At 48.1% G+C, this 21,236-nt stretch overlaps 1 protein-coding gene across 2 annotated transcripts in view; it reads left to right on the plus strand.

Annotated features, from left to right (window-relative positions):
• LOXHD1 (lipoxygenase homology PLAT domains 1) overlaps positions 1-21,236 on the plus strand; it is a 208,644-nt gene that overhangs the window by 93,101 nt on the left and 94,307 nt on the right. For both annotated transcript variants that reach the window (XM_060170427.1, XM_060170428.1), the window contains exons 16-21: positions 1,273-1,469; positions 3,893-4,085; positions 7,111-7,271; positions 9,814-10,282; positions 10,733-10,887; positions 13,012-13,145. In XM_060170427.1, the coding sequence (XP_060026410.1) occupies positions 1,273-1,469; positions 3,893-4,085; positions 7,111-7,271; positions 9,814-10,282; positions 10,733-10,887; positions 13,012-13,145 (1,309 nt within the window). The remainder of the gene's footprint in view (positions 1-1,272; positions 1,470-3,892; positions 4,086-7,110; positions 7,272-9,813; positions 10,283-10,732; positions 10,888-13,011; positions 13,146-21,236) is intronic.

Genomic DNA, 21,236 nt, shown 5'->3' on the forward strand with positions numbered 1-21,236 from the left:
CATTTAAAAGGATTTAGATGGAAAATGGTGTAAAGACGAGGTCTTTTTTTCTCAGTTCCTGCTCTATCTTTACAGCAAGAAGGACAAAAGCCACTTCCTCGGTGCCCTCAGGTGTCCCTGGAGGAGTGGGTCTGGGCCATACCCACAGGTCTGGCCTCTACCAGGGCCTGGCGGGTCTGTAGGGCTGTCCCCGCAGCAGCTGTGCTCAGCTGCCTTTCTCTGAGTCTTTTTTGCCAGTGCTGGAAGGCCCCGAGACAGCCATGCACAGTGGGCCTTGGAACTAGCATCACTTGCCTTCTCAGTGCTTCCCTCCTCATTCCCAAGACCCATACCCTGCAACAAACCTATAGGACTTGGGGTCGTGGCTCAGGTTATCCCAGGACTTGCCTTTTACCAGGCCTTTGTATCCTCCCTTGTGGACAGACGATGAAGACCTTTCTAGGTCATAAGATGGAGTAGCATCAGCATGGCATTTCAGTTGAGAACGGGGCCGAACGGGGTCCATGTTAGGGTTTCCCTCATAGCTGACTCCTTCTTCTTCTTTTTTTTTAATATCTCCAACTATTTTATTTTAATATATAAACATCAATACACAATAGTTCAAAGAAAGTAGTTGTGATTATTTCAATATGATGCCAGAAAGTTTATTTGCTAAAACTCAGCTTCCATTTCTCAATTTTCTCAATTTTTAAAAAATGAATACAAGGTTACTTTCTTAAATGACTGTGTAAAACACAACTCTCAAATATGCTTAACGTTGAAAGCCTCGTGTTTGATGCTAGGCTGGCTCCTTCTTAACTGTTGCCATCTTGAGCCAAATACATTATCTTCTGAAGCTCAGATTCCTCACCTGTAAAACCGAGGTCAGAACACTCAGCACTAACACCGTGTAAACGTGCTACACACTGTCTGCAGGGAGGTAGATGCTCCCTTTGCCTCAGTTTCTTCATCCGTCAGACAAGAAATTGCATGAGGTGTTGGCTTTAAATCCTTGTCTCTTACATTTTAGTATTCTTTGCAAGTCTTCCTGTTCCCAGTGCATTCACACCCCATGGGGCAGGCCAAGCAGGTATTAGAATTCTGATTTTGAGATGAGGGGGGCTGGCGGGAGCCACCCCCCAGTCTCAGGGTTACATAAAGAGAGCAAGACCCCGGGCTCCCAACCCCCAGCTGAGCGCCCCAGACCTGGTGGAACAGCCTCCTGCCCCACGCTCCCTCCCGCTCACCCTGCACTAAACCCTCCCTTCCTTCCTCCTGCCTCGGGCTGTTCAGACTTCCGCTATCACATCAGCCTGAAGACAGGGGACCTCCCTGGGGCCAGCACAGATTCTACAGTCTACATCAAGCTCTATGGGGACAAATCTGACACCATCAAGCAAGATCTTCTTGTCTCTGACAACAACCTGAAAGACTACTTTGAACGTGGCCGGGTGGATGAGTTCACCCTGGAGACCCTGAACATTGGACCCGTAAGTCTTCTTCCTGAGACCATGTGATGGCATCTTACCCGTTCACCTGCGTGTATCTGCACATGGATTCACACACACACACACACACACACACACACACACACACACACACACACACTTGCAGACACACAGATGAACCCATTTTGAAGGAAAAAAATGACCAAGGGCATGGGTAGTGAAGTACGTTGTTTTCCAGTTATGACCTGGAGCAGCAGAAGACATGTGAACAGTGGTCAAGCTTCCAGAATCTCTTTGGGGCTTGAAGATGTATTCTTAGTGGCTGTAATCCCAACATTTCCTTTACCTCCATAGCCAGGACTGATGGACCTGGGTCCCAAACACTGGAGAAGGGGACTGTGGTGTACAGGGAAGGAAGAGAGGAGGAAAAGCTGTGAAAAGGGACTGAAAATACTTCCCAATTCCAAACTAGAGTGTGTATCAGAGTGACGCTCAGGAAGCGTGTTTCAGTGTTTACTCCCAGGCCACACCTGAGAGACTCTGCCTTAGAGGATGGGGCCCCCAAGGGTCTCCCTCCATCATGTCTCCAGGTGGCCCTGCTGCGAGGGGTCTGAGCACTTCACCTGGAGAAGTGTGGATCTGACTGCCTGCACTCAAGTGTTGGAGACTTTTCTAGAAATGTCTGAGCTGGGCTTCATGTTTTCACCTGCCCGTCTCAGGAGGTGGCTTGTGGAAACTGAGAGGGTTACAACCTCCCCTTTGCTAACCCCTTCCCCTCTTGGTGAGCCTCACCTTATTTCAGGTGCTCTGGGGAATGATCTCATGTCAGTCATTTATATCTTGAAGGTAATGAGCTTAAATCAAGATTTTCCTTGATCAAAATGTATTTACATTTTAAGCTGAATTAATAATTGTAGACTGAAATGCTGTTTGCATTACTAAGGATTTCTGGCAACAGCCAACAGATAAATGAGACATCTGAGGGATGGGGGAGGGTGTTAGGGCCCTTCTCATGTTTCTGAAACCCCCTCAACAAACAGTGTGGCCAAGAGGGTGGGAGCGTGGTTTCAGGCTGCCGACTGCCTGGGTCTGAAGCCCAGTGTTTCCACGTACCTGCCGTGTGCAAGTTACTTCATCTCTGTTTGCCTCAGTTTCCTCATTACTATCAAAAGGGATCCCAATGAGATTGTTATAGCATTAACTATGTTAGTAACACCCACATGCAGTAGGGTGTTCAATAAACACTAGCTGTTATTGACTGAACCATTGCTCACGTCCGGTGCTGGTCGTTGTGGAACTGACAGGCAGTCCCTGCCATTAAGGTGCTTTCTGTCACATCAGGTAGAAAATACCTGTCCCAGTCTTTGCTCTGTCACAGTCCCAGCACCACAGAAAGACAACAAAGTTCTCCCGTGCCCCTTGGCACACACCACAAAGGCTCTCAGGCTGTGTCTGTAGATATAGTTGGTCTCCTTCCCACAATTCCAGGGGATCGGGCTACATGCACTCAGCTGCGATAGTGCTTCCGTTACCAGCTGCAAAGGTGCACTTAGTGTGCATAAGAGTGAGAGCAAGGCTTACGGGGACAATTTTCTAAACCTAGCCTTTGGGCACCAGACTCACGGCAAGCGTCATTCCTCCAAACCACCACGAAGAGGATCTAGAGGGTGCTGGAAGGGATCTCAAAGGCCATCTGATAATTCCATCTGATGTTAGAATTGCCCTGTATACAGCATTTCAAAAAAAAACATAAAAGTCATTTGAATGTTGAAGAGCTAGGTACATTTAAGGATGGTAACATGATCATTTATGCGCTCATCTATGTTACTTGTGGGCAAAGATTAACATAAAATATAAAATAGTGAAGGAACTGAACTATGGAGTATTATAGGGAAAAAGTGCACTTCAGTGCTAAGAGTGAGAGGACACAGAATGACAGAGCCCTAAGAGGTTGTCTGCATATTCTATCACCTGTAGGATGGGTGTGTCGAAGAAGACATGTAAAAATACGTACAATAGTGGATGGTTTAAAACAAAACAAAGCCAAATCACCAGCGTGGCTGTCAGAAGCTGTTGGTTAATATTTTGAACGTTTGCTTTCTCGTGCATTCACCGCATTCTTAGGAAGTCCACCACCTAACTTTCAGTACATACTGGAGCTTTCAAAGCTCCTGCCACACCTGTTCCCACGCTTGTTTCTCACAATGTACCCAGGAGGTGAGCTGGACTAAAGACTTGAGGACAGAGGCTCCAGGCAGCAGAGGTGGTGCCCTGGTGCCCTGGCTGGCTGGGGGCAGGCAAGCCTGGGACCCAGCCTCCTCCTGCTAAGCCTGCGCCTCCCAAGGAACTGGAGACCGGGTTGAGGAGGGCCATTTGTGCCGGTGTTTGGGGGTGGGTAGGGATGGAGGGATGAAGGTTTCTACACAGTGGCTCCTTGCTCACTTGCACCCTGGGTTTCCTTCCAGATCAACCGGCTGGTGGTCGGGCACGACAACACGGGCATGAATGCCAGCTGGTTCCTGGGCAGCATCCAGATCCATGTGCCCCGACAAGGCAAGCAGTACATCTTCCCTGCCAACCGCTGGCTGGACAAGAACAAGGCCGATGGGCGCCTGGAGGTGGAGCTGTACCCCAGCGATGTCGTGGACATCCAGAAACGTACGGAGGTGGCCATGGCGGGACTGTCAACAATGTTCCCCGTAGGGTGGGGCAGCAGGGAAGGAGGAGGGACTGTGGGCGACTTGGGTCTTGTCTCAAAGGGGGGAAGCTTCCAGTTGTCCCTGGTACCAGGGTTCTGGGAGGGAAACGGGGCTCCTTTTACAGATGAGGAGACTGAGGACTCAATAGATAAAACATTTTTTGGGGGGATAAAGGCAGCAAATGACTTTATTAAGAAATATACTTTCTGCAAATTCCCTGGAGGTCCAGTGGTTAGGACTCCATGCTTCCACTGCAAGGGACATGGGTTCCATCCCCGGTCAGGGAACTAAGATCCCACGTGCTGCGTGGTGCGGCCAAAAAAAGGAATATAGCTTGTCAGCCCTGTGTTCAAGAGGAGTTTGAGAAATAGTCTTCCCCCCGGGAAGACTGGGGAGGAGATAAGCTGTTTATTCATTTATTTACTCAATAAATATACGTTGAATGTTCCTCTGTGCCAGTGCTGCCCTAGGCTTTGCAGAGGCAGCCGTGAGCAAAACAGACCATTCAACGTATATTTATTGAATACGTATGTTTATTGAATGTGCACAGGCATGCACACAACAATCCCCTCCTTCCAGCCTTCAATAATCAATATTTGATTTGTACATATTATAACCATGTAAATATTCTTCACTACTGACACCTACTTATCACAATTAAATTTAATTTTTAGACAACTTTTTGTTTTTTCTGGAGTTAATAATAGCCTCATTTATTCATTAGCAGAGTTTTCGATATACCCATCTATATTTCTATATACCCATCTGTATACCCACCTATCTGCATTAGTGCGCTAGGGCTACCATAAAAAATATCACAGACTAGGTGGCTTAAGCAACAAAAATGTGTTTTCTCCCGGTTCTGGAGGCTGGAAGTCCAAGATCAAGGTGTCAGCAGGTTGGGTTTCCTCTGTCCTGGGCTTGCAGATGGCCACCTTCTCACTGTCTTTCACAGGGTCTTCCTGTGTGCATGTGCATGTCTGTGTCCCAATCTCTTCTTACAAGGACACCAGTCATTGGATTGGGACCCACCTTAATGGCCTCATTTTAACTTAATCACCTCTATGAAGGCCCTGTCTCCAAATACAGTCACATTCTGAGATACTACGGGTTAGCGTATCAGCATATGAATTTTGGGGGTACACAATTCTGCCATTACACCATCTTATCTCCATCTTCCCAATAGAACTAAAATTCTTTTCATATGTTCAAACCCAACAGGAATTCTGTTGGTTTCCTCTCTGTACTCTTCTCCCCCACTCCCTGTCTCAAGGGAGACTCTGTCCTGTTCTCTAGGCTGCCATGAAGCTGTCCTTTTGAGACTTCCTTTCTACTATCTTTTGGACATTCCATTCTTCTCTCATCTGGGTCAAATCTCCTGTTTCCTGGATTTCATGCCTTCCTCTGCTTTGGTTTATTCCCTCATTTTAGAGGGAACACATTCTCCACTGCAATGGAAAATTTGAATGTCTGCAAATGTCTTTGGTCTACTGTCACCATTGATCCATAATTTGGCTTGTTAGAGAATTCTGAGTTCGAGCTCAGAGTTTAGAAGGAATTATTCTACCATCTTCTAGCTCCCAGGGTTGCATCTGGGAAGTCTGATGCCATTCTGTTACCCAACGCTTTGGGTTTTTTCTCTCTAAAAGCCTATAGGATCCTATTTCTATCCTTAGCATTCTGAAATTTCATGATGTCCTCGCTGCCTTTTGTGATTTTAGTTTCATCCAATCTTCTGGGAACTCACGGGCTCCTTCAGTCTAGAAGCATTTTTTAGTTTGGGGACCCTTTTTTGTATTTATTTCTTTGACAATTTCCACCTCTCTATTTCCTCTGTTTCCTTTAGAACTGAACTTGTAGTGAGATGCTGGACTTCCTCTGATTTTCTTACCTTTCTATCATTTGTTCTTGGGAAATTTCCTTTCTGCTCTTCAGAACTCTCCTTGATTTTACCGTTGCTTTGGAATATCTTCTTTCAGCTAATACCACATTCATTCCCAAGAGCTGGCTCTCGTTCTCTGAATGCTCATTTTTCTCTGTCCTCATTTTGTATAATCCTGGCTGCTATTTTTCTAAGAACCGAGAGAGGGAACTGGATTCAGGGTTCTCTCCATTCACAATGCCGGCTTTTCCTGAGTCCCCCTGTGGTCCATCTGCTAGCCCACCCTCACTCCCAGCTGAGGCCAATATCTCTAGTTCAACTTCTTCAGGCTCTCAGCTAGTCCTCTTGTTTTCAGCCCCCAATTTCTCACATTGCTACGGTAGTGGGAGATCCTTCATCTTGTTGAAAATAACAGTCTTAACTTGAAAAAAATTATGATTTTGTCTTATAGCATTGCTGAGAGGGCAAGTCTTGTAATAGTCACTTTGAATAAATATGGTCCCATAGTTCTGGGAGACATTTTGCTCTCCTATGGGAAGTGCCCTCTAGGGGTAAATACCTGTAACACATTTCCACCCTCTAACAGCTTGAGCAAGTATTACTACTTCAAAATACAGACAATTCTCTGTGTAGCTGTATCTGTTGATATCATCTGAAAGGTGCATATATTTAAATGAAAATGATCATTTCAACCCCTCCTCCTTTACTAAAAATAAGGAAAAGAAACAAACACACAGCCTTTTACTTCTTTCTGCACTGTGGTGTCTGCCCGGGGTAGGCACACAGCAGAGGGTGGCAGCTGGTGTACTGACCACTCTTCATCCCTGGCTCCAGAGGACATGTGTGACACACAGGATAACTGAGCTTTGCAGTCTGATGGCTTGGGTTTGCCATTTCCACCACCTACTCAATTCTTCTAAGCCTCAGTTTGGCAATCTTCAAAATGGAAATAATGGGGTTTATGATATTGATGGGAGGGTTGGATAAGAGAATGCCTAAGAAGCACCAGACACAGGGTACAGGCTTGCGAAGTGTTTGCTTTGTAATGATTACTACTACCGTTATTACTAAATGTCCATTTCTCCCCCATGTGCCCACCTAGTGATCCACTACGAGGTTGAGATTTGGACAGGGGATGTGGGCGGCGCAAGCACCACTGCCCGAGTCTACATGCAGATCTACGGCGAGGAAGGCAAGACAGAAGTGCTCTTCCTCTCCAGCCGCTCAAAAGTGTTTGAGCGGGCATCCAAGGACACATTCCAGGTGTGTGTGGGCAAAGCAGTGGGGTTGTCAACAGAGGGCCCAGCAGTTGTCTGAAAGTGGAGGTATTGGTTCTCAGCCCTGGCTTCTTATTAGAATCACCTGGGGAGCTTTAGGAAAAAAGGGCTGCCTGGTCTACACCTGCATCAGTTAAATCAGAACCTTTATGGTGGGACGTGTTTTCTGGGAATGTTTCTGAATGCTTTACCAGAGATACTAATATGCTGCCAATTCTGAGAACTGCTGGAGCAGGTGATTCTAATTTAGCAAAATACGGCACGAGACCCTTGGTTACCACATTCATTCCCAGCCTTGGCCTCTGATTCTACCACTCACTCAGCCTGACGGCGGGCCGTGCCTCCCAAACAGGATACTGGGAGGCTTGGGGTTTCCCGGCTGTGTTCTGAGGGCCCCAGACCTCCTCACTTCCCTTCGAGTAGAGGAGAAAAAGAGATGAGAGTGCGAGCATGTTGTTGACAGGAGAGGAAGGAGGATGCAAGGGTGGTGCCCCCTGGGGAGGCACATGAATGTCTTATGTGGGACATGAGTGCGTGTGTGCATGTGTGTGTCTGCAGACCTGTGTGTGAATGAAGCGTATTCATGCTGGCTGGTCTATGAGTGTCTGTGTGCCCCAGGCAGCTTGGCCCTCAGCAAAGAGTCCTAACCCAGTGCCCAGCAGAGAGGGTCCTGGCGGAGCTGGGCCAGTGTCACAGGTGTCTGGAATGTTAGCACTGAAGGGGGCCTCCTGGAGTCCAACCCCTCATTACACTGCTGAGGATGCAGAGGCCCGAGCGGTTCACCTCTCTGAGCCTCAGCTTCTTTATCAGCTCAAACCTAGCTTCATAATACCTGCCTGGCCTGCTTCACAGCCCCTGGAAAGATCAAAATAGTCAAAGTCAGGGAAAGGACTTGGGAAATCAAGTCATGCAGATGTAAGAGCAGGGCATCTTCTGAATGTGAACAGACTGCATGGCTGCACATGGTGGTGGCTGCATTAACGGCTGGGCAGACAGATGGAGGGAGAGAGGACAGCAAGTGAGCTGGCTTGCAAGGATGCTGTGACCTGGAAAGCACTAGAGAGGAGATGGAATGTGCTGAAGAAGGGACTTCCCGTATCGAGAGCCCATCCCCTATGTAGCTGAGAAGAATACGTTCCTCTTCCTGGGGGCCCTGGGCTCCATTCTGGCTAATAATTTCCTCACAAAGATGGTTTTGGCTGCATTGTGGCTTCATGAACTGGGAGTCAGAAGGCCCGAGTTCTCATCTAGGCCTGGGCTCCAATTATGGGACACTGAACAACTCATAGGACAGCCCTGGGCCTCAGTTTCCCCAGCACACAAGCAGAGAACTGGTGGGACTGGGCTTTAAGGATTGTCAAACACCCAGGCAAGGGCCCATCAGCACAGGGAGCCCTAAGAATGGCCCGACTGGCAGGAACTCCATGTGAGCTGTCCCCTGAGCTCTGCGGGGGCCAGACCACCCCACAGTATGAGGCTCAGAACAGAGTGGCAGATCGAAGGTCAAGGACCTGATCCTCTGAAGCAAAGCTAAATCCACGGACACTGCCCTTTGAGCCAGACACGTGCTAGGCCCAGTGGGAGAGAAAAGCAAGAACGAACAGTCCCTGCTCTCAGGAATTCCCACTTGATGTGCAGACACCAGAGCTCATGGGCAAAGAGGGCATCCAGGCCGGGCCAAGCTCTGGGCCCCCTCCCCTCTGAGCTCCCAGGGAGAGGAGACGCTGGTGTGCGGGAGGGGCCTGGGGGAGACTTCTATTTTTTGAAAAATAACACTTATTTTTTGCTTCTTGCAAAATTTATATATAATTAATGCTGAAAAAAAATGTTCGGAAGGAGAGCACAGAAAAGCACAAACTAAAAAAAATAAAGTAATAATAAAGCTCAGGAATGAGAATGAATAGGTTTTAGAGGTAGAGGAAGGAATGAAGGCATTCTGCGTGAGGGAATAAAGATGAAGATACGGAATTAAAAAAAAAAAAAAGGAATGAGGGCTTCCCTGGTGGCGCAGTGGTTGAGAGTCCGCCTGCCGATGCAGGGGACACGGCTTCGTGCCCCGGTCCGGGAAGATCCCACATGCCGCGGAGCGGCTGGGCCCGTGAGCCATGGCTGCTGAGCCTGCGCATCCGGAGGCTGTGCTCCGCAACGGGAGAGGCAGCAACAGTGAGAGGCCCGCGTACCGCAATAAAAAAAAAAAAGGAATGAGTGTGATGTGTGTGGGGGGTGTGTGTGTGTGTGTGTGTGTGTGTGTGTGTCTGTGTGTGTGTGTAAAGGGGGAAAGAGAGAGAGAGGGAGGGAGACCATCTTTGCCCTCTGTACAGGGGTTTAGAAGGACACCCGCTTGCGGGGAGGGGGAGGCGGGAAGGGAAACCAGGCTTGCGTGCACGAGAGGAGGAGCGGTGGCAACTTTGAGCTCAGAGGTCCCAGCCTCTTCATCCCACGCTCCTGGCGCAAGACGCGCCAGGCTCCTCAGGGGGCGGGGCGGATGCCAGCCCCGACCCCCAGCCACTGCCCCGCGCTTTGAGCAGCTGGAGGCGGCGGACGTGGGCCAGGTCTTCAAGATCCGGCTCGGCCACACGGGCGAGGGCCTCAGCCCCAGCTGGTTCGTGGACACCGTGTGGCTGCGGCACACGGCAGTGCGGGAGGAGGACCTCACGCCCGAGGAGGAGGCGCGCAGGAAGAAGGAGAAGGACAAGTTGCGGCAGCTGCTCAAAAAGGAGCGTCTGAAGGCCAAGCTGCAGAGGAAGAAGAAGAAGAAGAAGGGCAGCGACGAGGAGGACGAGGGGGACGAGGAGGAAGAGTCCTCGTCGGAGGAGTCCTCGTCGGAGGAGGAGGACGAGGAAACCGAGGAGGAGGAGGAGGAGGAGGAATTCGGACCCGGGATGCAGGAGGTGATCGAGGAGTACAAGTTTGACGCCCACCGCTGGCTGGCCCGGGGCAAGGAGGACAATGAACTTGTCGTGGAGCTGGTGCCCGCAGGCCGAGAGGGTCCTGAGCGTAAGCCTGAGGAGGTGTCAGACGGTCCCCTGGGGGGTGGCAGGGAGGGGGAGGGTGCCCAGCTCTCCTCTCACGTGGGGGGCCCATGGCTCTCCTCACCTGCCCTCTGCTGAAATGCCTCCACGGACAGTTCTTTGCTGGGGTTGGCATTGCCCTTGTCCTGAGACTCTTGGAAGGAGCCCTGGTATAACTCGCTGTAACTCCACGTGGGGGACATCGGTAGGAGGGTTGCTGACTGTGAGTTTTGCCAGGACTCTCAGCCTCTTGGGCTTCATGGCAAAGAGAAGTCTTGGGTAGGGAGGAGGGACGGGTTCAATTCTAGGTTAATGTAGATGCGGGTGTACCCGGAGGTCCTTCCTACTCCCACCATCTGGCTAGATCAGAGGGGTTGAGCCTCAGGTCCACCCCGAGGCCCAGGTGTCCTCAACACTGTGTGTTTTGTGTCCCCAGCCAACACCTACGAGGTCCAGGTGATCACGGGGAGTGTGCCCAAGGCTGGCACCGATGCCAATGTCTTCCTGACCATCTACGGGGAGGAATATGGGGACACGGGAGAGCGGCCCCTAAAGAAGTCGGACAAGTCCAACAAGTTTGAGCAGGGGCAGGTAGGGCTTGGGCTCTCTGACCCCAGGCGGTGGGTGGGACCCAGATGGAGAGAGCCCTCTGGTGATTCCTGAGACAGCTCCACCCAGCACAGCACTGCTGTGTCCAGCAGTGTGCTCTGTTCAATCCAGCCAGGTAGAATGGAAGTGCCTCTTCTGTAAGCACCGGCACTTTGTGGTGGGGACCTAAGAAAGGCACAGGTGGGGATCAGTGCCAGGAAGCCCACAGCAACTAACTGGAGATAGTATAGGTAGCAGATGCTCAGGTGCTGAGTGAGTGGGGCAGGGGTTCAAGGAGGAAGTGCTGACCGTAAGATGGTGCTTTGGGGGAAACTTAGTGAGAAGGAGGGATGTGAACTGGGCCGTGGTGGGTGGCTATGGTGTCCATGTCTAAAGATGACAGTGAGAGAGGTGTTCTCTGAAGATGTGACCGCATGACAAAGACGTGGGAGTGGAAGTGTGGAAGGCCAGTTGGAGGACAGTGGGTCTTCTCGCTATGCTGTGGTTAATGCCAAGCCATGGTGGGCGCTGCCTCTGGGAAGCTTGACGGGACCAATTTAAGGGGTGAGGGCATGAGAGCCTTGAAGGACAGGCTGAGAAGCCCGACCTGCATCCTGAGGCAGTGACGCCACAAAGGCTTTTGAGCATTGAGAGAAACGCATACCTCTCCCTCTTCTAGGTATAGTAGGAAAAGCATGGAAAATACATCTGTCATTCTTGTCCTTTGAGATTTTACTTCATCCTCTGGCTAGACTGTCTCTCATCTCACCTTTCACATTTCTGCCCCCATCCCAAAGCCAGATTCCCTTATCAACACAGAGGAAAACCAGAAATAAACCAAATCCATTAAAAATACTTCTGGGCTCATTGCTTGATTTATTTCAGATATCCCCTGCTTTTTCCTTCAACACTGCCTTCCCATGACCTGAGAATCAGGATTTATTTCTGTATTTCAGTACTTTCATTTAAAAATTATAGCCACTATGATGGCTGGAATTGGAAGAAAATTGCTATAGAGCGTGTAACTGGTACGGCTGATGAAATTTGAATAGGGACTGTATGTTAGATAATAGTGTGTTGATTTTAAGTTTCCTGAATTTGGTCATTGTACTCTGATTATATGAGAATGTCCTTGTTCTTAGAAAATCTATGTTAAAGAATTTGAGAGGAGGATCATGATATCTGCCATATACTTTCAAATGATTCAGAAAAAAAATAGAGAAAGGGCAAGAGAGTGTGGGAGAGAAAGCACTGTTGCAAAATCTAAGTGAAGGGTATACAAAATTTCAATGGGTCCTGGTATCATCTGCTTCCTCCAGTGCGTATGTGTATACTTGTATCGTACACAGTCTCTCTTCTCACCTGAATGGTGAGCAATCCAAGTCTTACACTCCGAATTCTGTCAGTCACTTTAGATTTGCACTTTGGTTTATAGTAGGTACTTAATTAAAATTTATGGTTGAAGGAGTTTATGCACGTATGTGCACACGCAGCACGTGGTCTCAGCACACACCCAAGCAACAGGCCGTACACACACACACACACACACACACACACACACACACACACACTCCCCATAACACAACAGGGAGCGCCCAGCCAACCTGTTTTCTCCTCTACTCCTCTCTTATGGTCACCTTCGTCACCCTCCTACTCCTCCCTCCACCTTGCAGGACACAGTGAAAGTGAGACCTCCCTGGCAGGTGCAGGTGTAAAGACAGTAGTGCAATATGTGAAGGGAATTAAGAGTTGCAAACTTCCAGCTATAAAACAAGTAAGTCACAGGAATGGAATGTACGCATAAGGAATATAGTCAATAATGTTGTAACAATGATGGTAACTGGTCTTTATGTGGTGATCATTCCATAATGTATAAAAACATCAAAACACTATGTTGCACACCTGAAACTAATATAATTTTGTATATTAATGATAATTCAATAAACAAAAACAAAAACCAATAGAGTAGACCGAACACCAGACAACTGACTGCATTTTCCATTCCGCCTTCCCCCTGATGCTTTGGGTCTTACAGCCGGTCTCAGGCTGCCCCAGGTCCTGGGAAGGTGAAGCTGATGGCGAGGTGGGGAGGGCTGCCCCCCAGTGTGCTACTCTGACCCTTCCCAGACAGACACCTTCACCATCTACGCCATTGACCTTGGCCCCCTGACCAAGATTCGGATTCGCCATGACAACTCGGGCAACAGAGCAGGCTGGTTCCTGGACAGAATAGACATCACTGACATGAACAACGAGATCACGTGAGTGGGACTGGAGGGGAGGGAGGGAAGGCCATGCCTGCCACGAAGTAGTCATGGAAAAAAGGGTGGGAGTGGGGTGGCTGTGATGGGTGAGGGTTGGGATAGGGTGGCTGTGGCGGGTGAGGGTGGGGGTGGGGTGGCTGTGGTGGGTGAGGGTGGGGGTGGTGTGGCTGTGGTGGGTGAGGGTGGGGGTGGGGTGGCTGGGGCAGGTGAGAGTGGGGGTGGGGTGGCTGTGGTGGGTGAGGGTGGGGGTGGTGTGGCTGTGGTGGGTGAGGGTGGGGGTGGGGTGTCTAGGATGTGGGTTTGGCCCATGGAGCTGGCTGGGTGGGCATTGCCTCCCTCCCTTCCCTCTCCCTGAGCAGCCCCTCAGCTGCTTGCCCTGTCAGATGACAGTCTGGTAGGACATCCAATCCAGTTCTTGACTCCATCATTTCAGAAAGTCAGGTTTTCTGTCCTTGCCATGGCCCAATCTCCATGGCCAGACTTAGAACCCATAAGTCTCTCCATGTACAAAGTGACTTCCAGGACATTGTTTTAATGTTCTAGACTAGAAATAAGCAAACTTATTCTGTAAAGGCCAGAGAGCAAATATTTTAGGTTTTCAGGGCCATTTGGTCTCTGTAACAACTGCTCGACTTTGCCTTTGCTGCAGAAAAACAGCCATAGATGATGCTAAGTGAATTGAAGTGGCTGTGTTTCACTAAAACTTCATTTATAGACACTGAAACTTGAATTCCAAGTAATTTTCACATTTCACAAAATATTATTGTTTTTAGATTTTTTTCAACCATTTAAAGATGTGAAATCTCTGCTTAGTTTGTGGGATGTACATAAGCAGGTGGGCCAGGTTTGGCCCACAGGCCATAGTTTGCTGGCCCGTGCTTCAGATTCACAACTAGCCCCAGGAGCTCGCTCCCCTTATCTCCTCCTCTTCCCTCGCCATCCTTTCTCATTGGTGCTGTACAGTTTCTTTTCTTTGTTTCCTTGGTATTGAGCAGCAGTAAGGGCTCTGTGCTGAGCCAGCTCCAACCACTTGCAAGTAGAGAGAGCAACTCTGAGCAAAGCCTGCCCTGGGAGATAGATGTAAAATCATGGGAGACTGGTAAAAGATGGTGGAGTAGAAGGACGTGCGCTCACTCCCTCTTGCAAGAATCACAACTAACTGCTGAACAATCATCGACAGGAAGACACTGGAACTCACCAAAAAAGATACCCCACATCCAAAGCCAAAGGCAAAGCCTCAATGAGATGGTAGGAGCGGTGCAATCACAATAAAATCAAATCCCATAACCTCTGGGTGGGTGACTTATGAACTGGAGAACAATTATACCACAGAAGTCCACCAACTGGAGTGAAGGTTCTAAGCCCCACATCAGGCTTCCCAACCTTAGCGTCTGGCAATGGGAGGAGGAATTCCAAGAGAATCAGACTTTGAAGCCTAGCAGGATTTGATTGCAGGACTTCAACAGGACTGGGGGAAACAGAGACTCCACTCATGGAGGGCACACACAAAGTAGTGTGTGCACCAGGACCCAGGAGGAAGGAGCAGTGACCCCACAGGAGACTGAACCAGACCTACCTGCTTGTATTGGAGGTTCTCCTGCAGAGGAGGGGGGCAGCTGTGGCTCACCACGAGGATAAGGACACCGGCAGCAGAAGTTCTGGGAAGTACTCCTTGGCGTGAGCCTTCCCGTAGTCCACCATTAGCCCCACCAAAGAGGCTGTAGGACCCAGTGCTGGGTCACCTCAGGCCAAACAACCAACGGGGAGGGAACTCAGCCCCACACACCAGCAGACAAGCCTATTAAGGTTTTACTGAACTCTGCCCACCAGAGCAACACCCAGCTCTACCCACCACCAGTCCCTCCCATCAGGAAACTTGCACAAGCCTCTTAGATAGCCTCATCCACCAGAGGGCAGACAGCAGAAGCAAGAACCACAGTCCTGCAGCCTGTGGAACAGAAACCACATTCACAGAAAGACAGACAAAATGAAAAGGCAGAGGACTATGTATCAGATGAAGGAACAAGATAAAACACCAGAGAAACAACTAAATGAAGTGGAGATAGGCAACCTTCCAGAGAAAGAATTCAGAATAATAATAGTGAAGATGATCCAGGACCTCGGAAAAAGAATGAAGGCAAAGAGCGAGAAGATGCAAGAAATGTTTAACAAAAACCTAGAAGAATAAAAGAACAAACAAACAGAGATGAACAATACAATAACTGAAATGAAAAATACACTAGAAGGAATCAATAGCAGAATACCTGAGGCAGAAGAACGGATAAGTGACCTGGGAGACAGAATGGTGGAAATCACTGCTACAGAACAGAATAAAGAAAAAAGAATGAAAAGAAATGAAGACAGCCTAAGAGACCTCTGGGACAACATTAAACGCAACAACATTCACATTACACTGGTCCCAGAACGAGAAGAGAGAGAGAAAGGACCCGAGAAAGTATTTGAAGAGAGTATACTCAAAAACTTCTCTACCATGGGAAAGGAAATAGCCACCCAAGTCCAGGAAGTGCAGAGAGTCCCAGGCAGGATAAACCCAAGGAGAAACACACTGAGACACATAGTAATCAAATTGACAAAAATTAAAGACAAAGAAAAATTGTTAAAAGCAACAAGGGAAAAACGACAAATAACATACAAGGGAACTCCCATAAGGTTAACAGCTGATTTCTTAGCAGAAACTCTACAAGCCAGAAGGGAGTGGCATGACATATTTAAAGTGATGAAAGGGAAGAACCTACAACCAGACCTACTCTACACGGCAAGGATCTCATTCAGGTTCGACAGAGAAATCAAAAGCTTTACAGACAAGCAAAAGTTAAGAGAATTCAGCACCACCAAACCAGCTCTACAGCAAATGCTAAAAGAACTTCTCTAAGTGGGAGACACAAGAGAAGAAAAGGACTTACAAAAACAAACCCAAAACAATTAAGAAAATGGTAATAGGAACATACATATCGATAATTACCTTAAATGTGAATGGATTAAATGCTCCAATCAAAAGACACAGGCTCGCTGAATGGATACAAAAACAAGACCCACATATATGCTGTCTACAAGAGACCCATTTCAGACCTAGGGACACGTACGGACTGAAAGTTAGGGGATGGAAAAAGATATTCCATGCAAATGGAAATCAAGAGAAAGCTGGAGTAGCAATACTCATATCAGATAAAATAGATTTTAAAATAAAGAATGTTACAAAAGACAAGGACACTATGTAATGATCAAGAGATCAATCCAAGAAGAAGATATAACAATTATAAATATATATGCACCCAACATAGGAGCACCTCAATACATAAGGCAAATGCTAACAGCTATACAAGACGAAATTGACAGTAACACAATAATAGTGGGGGACTTTAACACCTCATTTACACCAATGGACAGATCATACAGACAGAACAGAACTGGAACAAAAAATCCTAAAATTTGTATGGAGACATGGAAGACCCCGAATAGCCAAAGCAATCTTGAGGGTTAAAAACAGAGCTGGAGGAATCAGATTCCCTGACTTCAGACTATACTACAAGGCTACAGTAATCAAGACAATATGGTACTGGAACAAAAACAGCAGTATAGATCAATGGAACGGGATAGAAAGCCCAGAGATAAGCCCACACACCTATAGTCAACTAATCTATGACAAAGGAGGCAAGGATATACAATGGAGAAAAGACAGTCTCTTCAGTAAGTGGTGCTGGGGACTTCCCTTGTGGCACAGTGGTTAAGAATCCTCCTGCCAATGCAGGGGACACGGGTTCGAACCCTGGTCCGGGAAGATCCCACGTGCCACAGGGCAACTAAGCCCGTGCACCACAACTACTGAGCCTGCTCTGTAGAGCCCGTGAGCCACGACTACTGAGCCCATGTGCCACAACTAACTGAAGCCCATGCGCCTAGAGCCCATGCTCTGCAACAAGAGAAGCCACTGCCATGAGAAGCCCTTGCACTGCAACAAAGAGTAGCCCCCACTCCCCACAACTAGAGAAAAGCCGCGTGCAGCAATGAAGACCCAACACAGCCAAAAATAAATAAATATAAATTTAAAAAAAAAAGTGGTGCTGGGAAAACTGGACAGCTACATGTAAAAGAATGAAATTAGAAAACGCCCTAACACCATACACAAAAATAAATGCAAAATGGATTAAATACCTAAATGTAAGACCAGACACTGTAAAACTCTTAGAGGAAAACATAGGAAGAACACTCCTTGACATAAATCACAGCAAGATCTTTTTTGACCCCTCTCCTGGAGTAATGGAAATAAAAACAAAATAAACAAATGGGACCTAATGAAACTTAAAAGCTTTTGCACAGCAAAGGAAACTATAAACAAGACAAAAAGACAACCCTCAGAATGGGAGAAAATATTTGCAAATGAATCAACAAACAAAGGATTCATCTCCAAAATATATAAACAGCTCACGCAGCTCAGTATTAAAAAAAAACTAAACAACCCAATCAAAAAATGGGCAGAAGACCTAAATAGACATTTCTCCAAAGAAGACATACAGATGGCCAAGAGGCACATGAAAAATGCTCAACATCACTAATTATTAGAGAAATGCAAATCAAAACTACAATGAGGTATCACCTCACACCAGTTAGAATGGGCATCATCAGAAAATCTCCAAACAACAAGTGCTGGAGAGGGTGTGGAGAAAAGGGGACCCTGTTGCACTGTTGGTGGGAATGTAAATTGATACAGCCACTATGGAGAACAGTATGGAGGTTCCTTAAAAAACTAAAATTAGAATTACCGTATGACCCAGCAATCCCACTACTGGGCATATACCCAGAGAATACAATAATTCAACATGCACATGCACAACAATGTTCATTGCAGCACTATTTACAATAGCCAGGTCATGGAAGCAACCTAAATGCCCATCGACAGACAAATGGATAAAGAAGATGTGGTACATATATACAATGGAATGTTACTCAGCCATAAAATGGAACGAAATTGGGTCATTTGTAGAGATGTGGATGGACCTAGAGATTGTCACAGAGAGTGAAGTAAGTCAGAAAGAGAAAAACAAATATCATATATTAACACACATGTGGAATCTAGAAAAATGGTACAGATGAACCAGTTTGCAAGGCAGAAATAGAGACACAGATGTAGAGAACAAACATCTGGACACCAAGCGGGGGAAGCGGCGTGGGGGTGGGGTGGGGTGGTGGTGGTGCAATGAACTGGGAGATTGGGACTGACATATATACACTAATATGTATAAAATAGATAAGTAATAAGAACCTGCTATATAAAAAATAAATAAATAAAATAGAATTCAAATTTTAAAAAAAATGGCTGTTCAGAGAAAGAAAAATTAGAGCAGCAAATCTGCTCTCTCTCTCAAAGAGACACCGTCTTCCCCGACAGTGCCTGTGGCCTCCCATGACCTTTATTAGCTCAGGAATAAGGCCTTTGCAGCCAGAAGGGTAAATGAACACTGACCTCATCCCTCAGCTGCCCCTGGACCCAGTCACATGTCTCCATGCAAAGTGACTCCACACTGACTCCCCTTTGCCGCTCATGCCCCACCCCCAATCCATCGCCACTGTGTCAGAAAAGCTCAGCCAGACCCCCTCTCCCCATCTTCAGCACCCCCTGGTCAGAGCCTCCTGGCTGGTGCCTCTGCTTCACCCAGGCCCTCCTAGTGTCTACAGCCATCCAGCCCTTAGGCCACGTCCCTCCTCTGCTCACACCCCGCAGAGGCCTTCTTGGTGATGAAACTCGGGGCCCAGGAGCCACACAGTGTAAGGGGAAGAGCAGGGGCACAAACCCAGAGTTCTGGAATTCCAGACCCACTGTTGCTATGCCGCTCTTCCAGTACCACCAGTTGACATACTTGATGTGCTCCAGCCTTTATGCACAAAATGGGAACATATTAAATACATTTTACAGCGTTCAGTTTTGCAATCCACTCATTCCAGTTTAACTTGCAAGTGAAACTCATACTTTTAGTGGCCCCGAGCTTTGTTCCAACGCTCAGTTTAAACCTCCTGCTGACCCAACCCCTGGCTCTTCCTTCCATTGCCCTTGCTTAAGTGGAGTGGTGGGCATACCTGGCCAGAACACCTGCATGCCTCTCTTCCCCTTTGCTTCTGAAAAATCCCTACCTACTCCCCTCTGCAGACCTGCCTGAGCAGGATTTATTCCTGTGGGAGGAAGGGGAGGGGCCCGTAGGCCCAGTCCTCCACTAGACCTCCTGTGAGTGCTTGTTGTTGCTGTGAGGATAGAGGCTAAACGTCCAGCGCTCAGGCCCATCCTGGCTCCAGCTCTGGTTCTCCTGCCTGCGGAGGCTGCAGCCATGGGCGTGCTAAGGGCCTTTAACTTCATGGTGCAGGTATCTCAGGGACCACGGGGGTGGTGCCAAGAAGCCAGGCTCTGACTCCCCGCGCGTGCGCTCTTCACGGGTGTGGGAGGGCTTGTGCCTTCCCCTCTTACTGACTTTTTTCTCTCCCAGCATCAGTCTCCCCCAGCTCTTTCTTTATGCATCTCTCTCCCTCTGTCCCTGTCCTCCTCCAGCTTCCCATACTCTCATTACTCCACCTCGGCCCCAATCCCACTCTTTTCTTTACTTCTGTCTCTCTCCCTTAATCGGCCATAATTTAGAACTAAAGCCTATTATTCATAAATTAGTAAAAGTTTAACTTTCCCACTCATATATTTGAAATGCAGAGAAGTGGAATGATATACATTTTTCACTTAAACACTAATGTCATAGCAATTTGGTTTATATCTCCCAAGGTTGAGCTCCTCCCACCCTTTAAATCCACATCTCTCAATACACAGTTGCCCCTCTGTGCCCCATCCGAGCCCCTGGGCCGAGGTGGCGTCCTCTGGCGCTGCCCCTCTACCATGCTGACGTTGGGAAGCAGTAAGGACTGTACGAGGATGTGGGGCTCAGACAGGGACGAGACCCTGGGCCTACACTGCTCCCACCTCTCCAGACTTTGACCAGACCCTGAATGCATCTTATGCACCTGGACAGCGGTGGGGAAGGGGTGCAGATGGGGCTGTAGAGATGGGCTGCATCCCCAAACCCTCTGAGTTGTTCTGGAAGCTCAGGGGCCCAGTGGGAACTGTCCAGCCCACAACCTCCAGAGATCCCAGGCATGGACTGAAGAGAAAGAAAGGAAGCGTAAGAAGAATCATCATCATCTTCACAATAGTTTTAGCAAATTCCTAACCAAGAGCATACTGAGAGCCAGGCATTTTTTTGAAGCACTTAAAAATGTTTGAGTCGGGAAATTCTCACAACCACCTATGAAATAGGCACTATCATCCTCATTCTACAGAGGGTTGCCTGATAAACTGCAGAATGGCCAATTAGATTTGAACGTCAGATAAGCAATGGATAACGTTTTAGTATAAGTATGTCCCCAGTACTAGATAGGACATACTTATATTGAAACATTATTACTTGCTTATCTAAAATTCCAATTTAACTGGGAGTCCTGTGATTTTATTGGCTAAATCTGGCAACCTTTGCACAAAGAGGTAAAGAAACTTGTTCAAACTCACATGACCGTAGGCCGCAGAGCCAGGATTCAACCCCAGTCTGGCTCTAGAGGCGAGTCCTCAGTTCCCGCACCCTGCTGCCTCTCTCGGCCCCCATCCTTAGTTCCCTTCCGTCCAGGCGCCTTCCTTGCTCTGGGTTCAGCCTCTCCACTGAGGAGTCTACCTCGGACCTCCCTTCCCTGGGTGACGCCCGCTGTCTGCTGTGCCAGCTCCTTAGCCATACTCTTTGCACCTTCCAGAAGCATAATTGGGTCATTCCATTAAAATCCACTAGTGCAGCCCTTGGGTATGAAGCCCCTCCTATGTGTACAACATTCTCTGCCAAAGTGGCTCTGGCTAACAGGTTGATTCTAGAAAAGGCTGGAACAGTCCCCAGAAGCCCCTTTTCCTCTAGATTCCTCCAACAGGACCCTGATTGAGGGTTTGCTGTGCTCCAGGCACTGTTACCAGCCATTTTCAGTGGGGCTGTGTGGAAACCACATCCCATGTTTGTTGTCTACCCCAGCCAAGTGACTAATGGGGTGACTCCCAGGCTA

Source organism: Lagenorhynchus albirostris, chromosome 14 (genome assembly GCF_949774975.1).
Source record: "Lagenorhynchus albirostris chromosome 14, mLagAlb1.1, whole genome shotgun sequence".
NCBI classification, from domain to species: domain Eukaryota; kingdom Metazoa; phylum Chordata; class Mammalia; order Artiodactyla; family Delphinidae; genus Lagenorhynchus; species Lagenorhynchus albirostris.